General features: G+C 62.2%; 1 protein-coding gene across 1 annotated transcript in view; it reads right to left on the bottom strand.

Moving 5' to 3' along the window:
• The window catches only part of LTBP4 (latent transforming growth factor beta binding protein 4), a 36,200-nt gene that overhangs the window by 30,430 nt on the left and 4,504 nt on the right, over window positions 1-1,266 (bottom strand). The window contains exon 4 of the mRNA XM_019629804.1: window positions 809-918. Coding sequence (XP_019485349.1) covers window positions 809-918 — 110 coding nt within the window. The remainder of the gene's footprint in view (window positions 1-808; window positions 919-1,266) is intronic.

The raw sequence follows: 1,266 nt of genomic DNA, 5'->3' as shown, positions 1-1,266 counted from the left end.
GCCCTAGGTACAGAGAAAGGGTCTTCATCTGGACAGGGGGCTGTTATGGCACATCTGGGCAGCCAGGTGGCACATTTGGGAGAGAAAAGGGTCGGTGCACCTGGGCACATGAAGGAACTGGGGGTCTGGATGGTGGGCAGGACGCTGGGGGGCATTTGAGGATGCACTCACATCTGGCCAGAACCCCCCACACCTGGTAGGACAAGTCAGAATGGATAAGGGGAAACAGTGGATTGAAGTTGTGGGCGGGGGTCCTCACATCTGGCCGGAGGCCCACATCTGGAAAACTTTAGGAAGGAGGGGACACATCTGGGCTGAAGGCCACAGCAAGAGGGGGACTTTTGAGGGTGGTTGAGACTGGGAGGTGTGCTAGCCCAGGGGCGAGAGCTGGAGCGAGAGGAGAGCAGGGGAAGCAGGGGGAGGCCTTTGGCCTCTAGCCGCCCCGCAATTTTGGGCATTCGGTGACCGGGCAGGCGCCAACCCGCACAATCGCTTTTGTTGTCTGGGCTAGTTCAGCTTCGCCCTCTGACGGGACAGCGCCCCCCCTCTTTGGCTGCGGGGAGCCCGGACGCCTGGCTTCCCGGCCCCACCCCCGCGGGTCAGCGCCTCTGGCCGGCGTCTGGTCCTGTCCCGGGCTCACCTCGCGCAACCGGACGCCGGGGTCCCTAGAGGGGGTCGCGTCCTGGGGTGGGGTGCTGAGCTACAATGGGGGGCGGCTAGGCGGCGGCTAGACCGTGGGAACCAGACGGCTTTATCTGGCCCGGAACTCCCCCTTCACCCCCGGCGGAGGAAAAGCGGATGTTCTTACCCCGGGCCTGGCCGGCAGGGGCGCGCTGTGGGGGCCTCCTTCTCAACAGTGCCCGGCCCCCCGGCCCGCGGGGCCGCCGTCGCCTCAGCAGGGCTCGGGCCTCCTGCAGCCTGGATGGGAGGGGGCAGAAAAGGAGCTGTCACTGTGGTTAGGCTGACAACCCTCCCTCGCTGGAAGGGGCCTCCCAGCCAGGAGGTCTTCCAGTAGCAGCTCTGCCTACCCTACCCCCCAACTTCCCCCATCCCTCTATGGGGACCAGGGCTTGAGCATTCTTTAGAGGCTTAGAGAGAAACAGAGACAAAGACGGTGGGAGAAATACAGGAGGAAGGGAGAGAGAGAGGAGAGACACCGAAGAAAAGAGACAGGTAACAATGAGAGACAGACAGAGACAGATGGAAAAAACAAATACAGAGAGAGAGACTTGGAGACAGAGACAGAGAGATAGAGACTAAAAGTCC

Source organism: Hipposideros armiger, unplaced genomic scaffold, assembly GCF_001890085.2.
Source record: "Hipposideros armiger isolate ML-2016 unplaced genomic scaffold, ASM189008v1 scaffold_867, whole genome shotgun sequence".
Taxonomy (NCBI): domain Eukaryota; kingdom Metazoa; phylum Chordata; class Mammalia; order Chiroptera; family Hipposideridae; genus Hipposideros; species Hipposideros armiger.
This window is presented reverse-complemented; position numbering and strand designations above follow the sequence as displayed.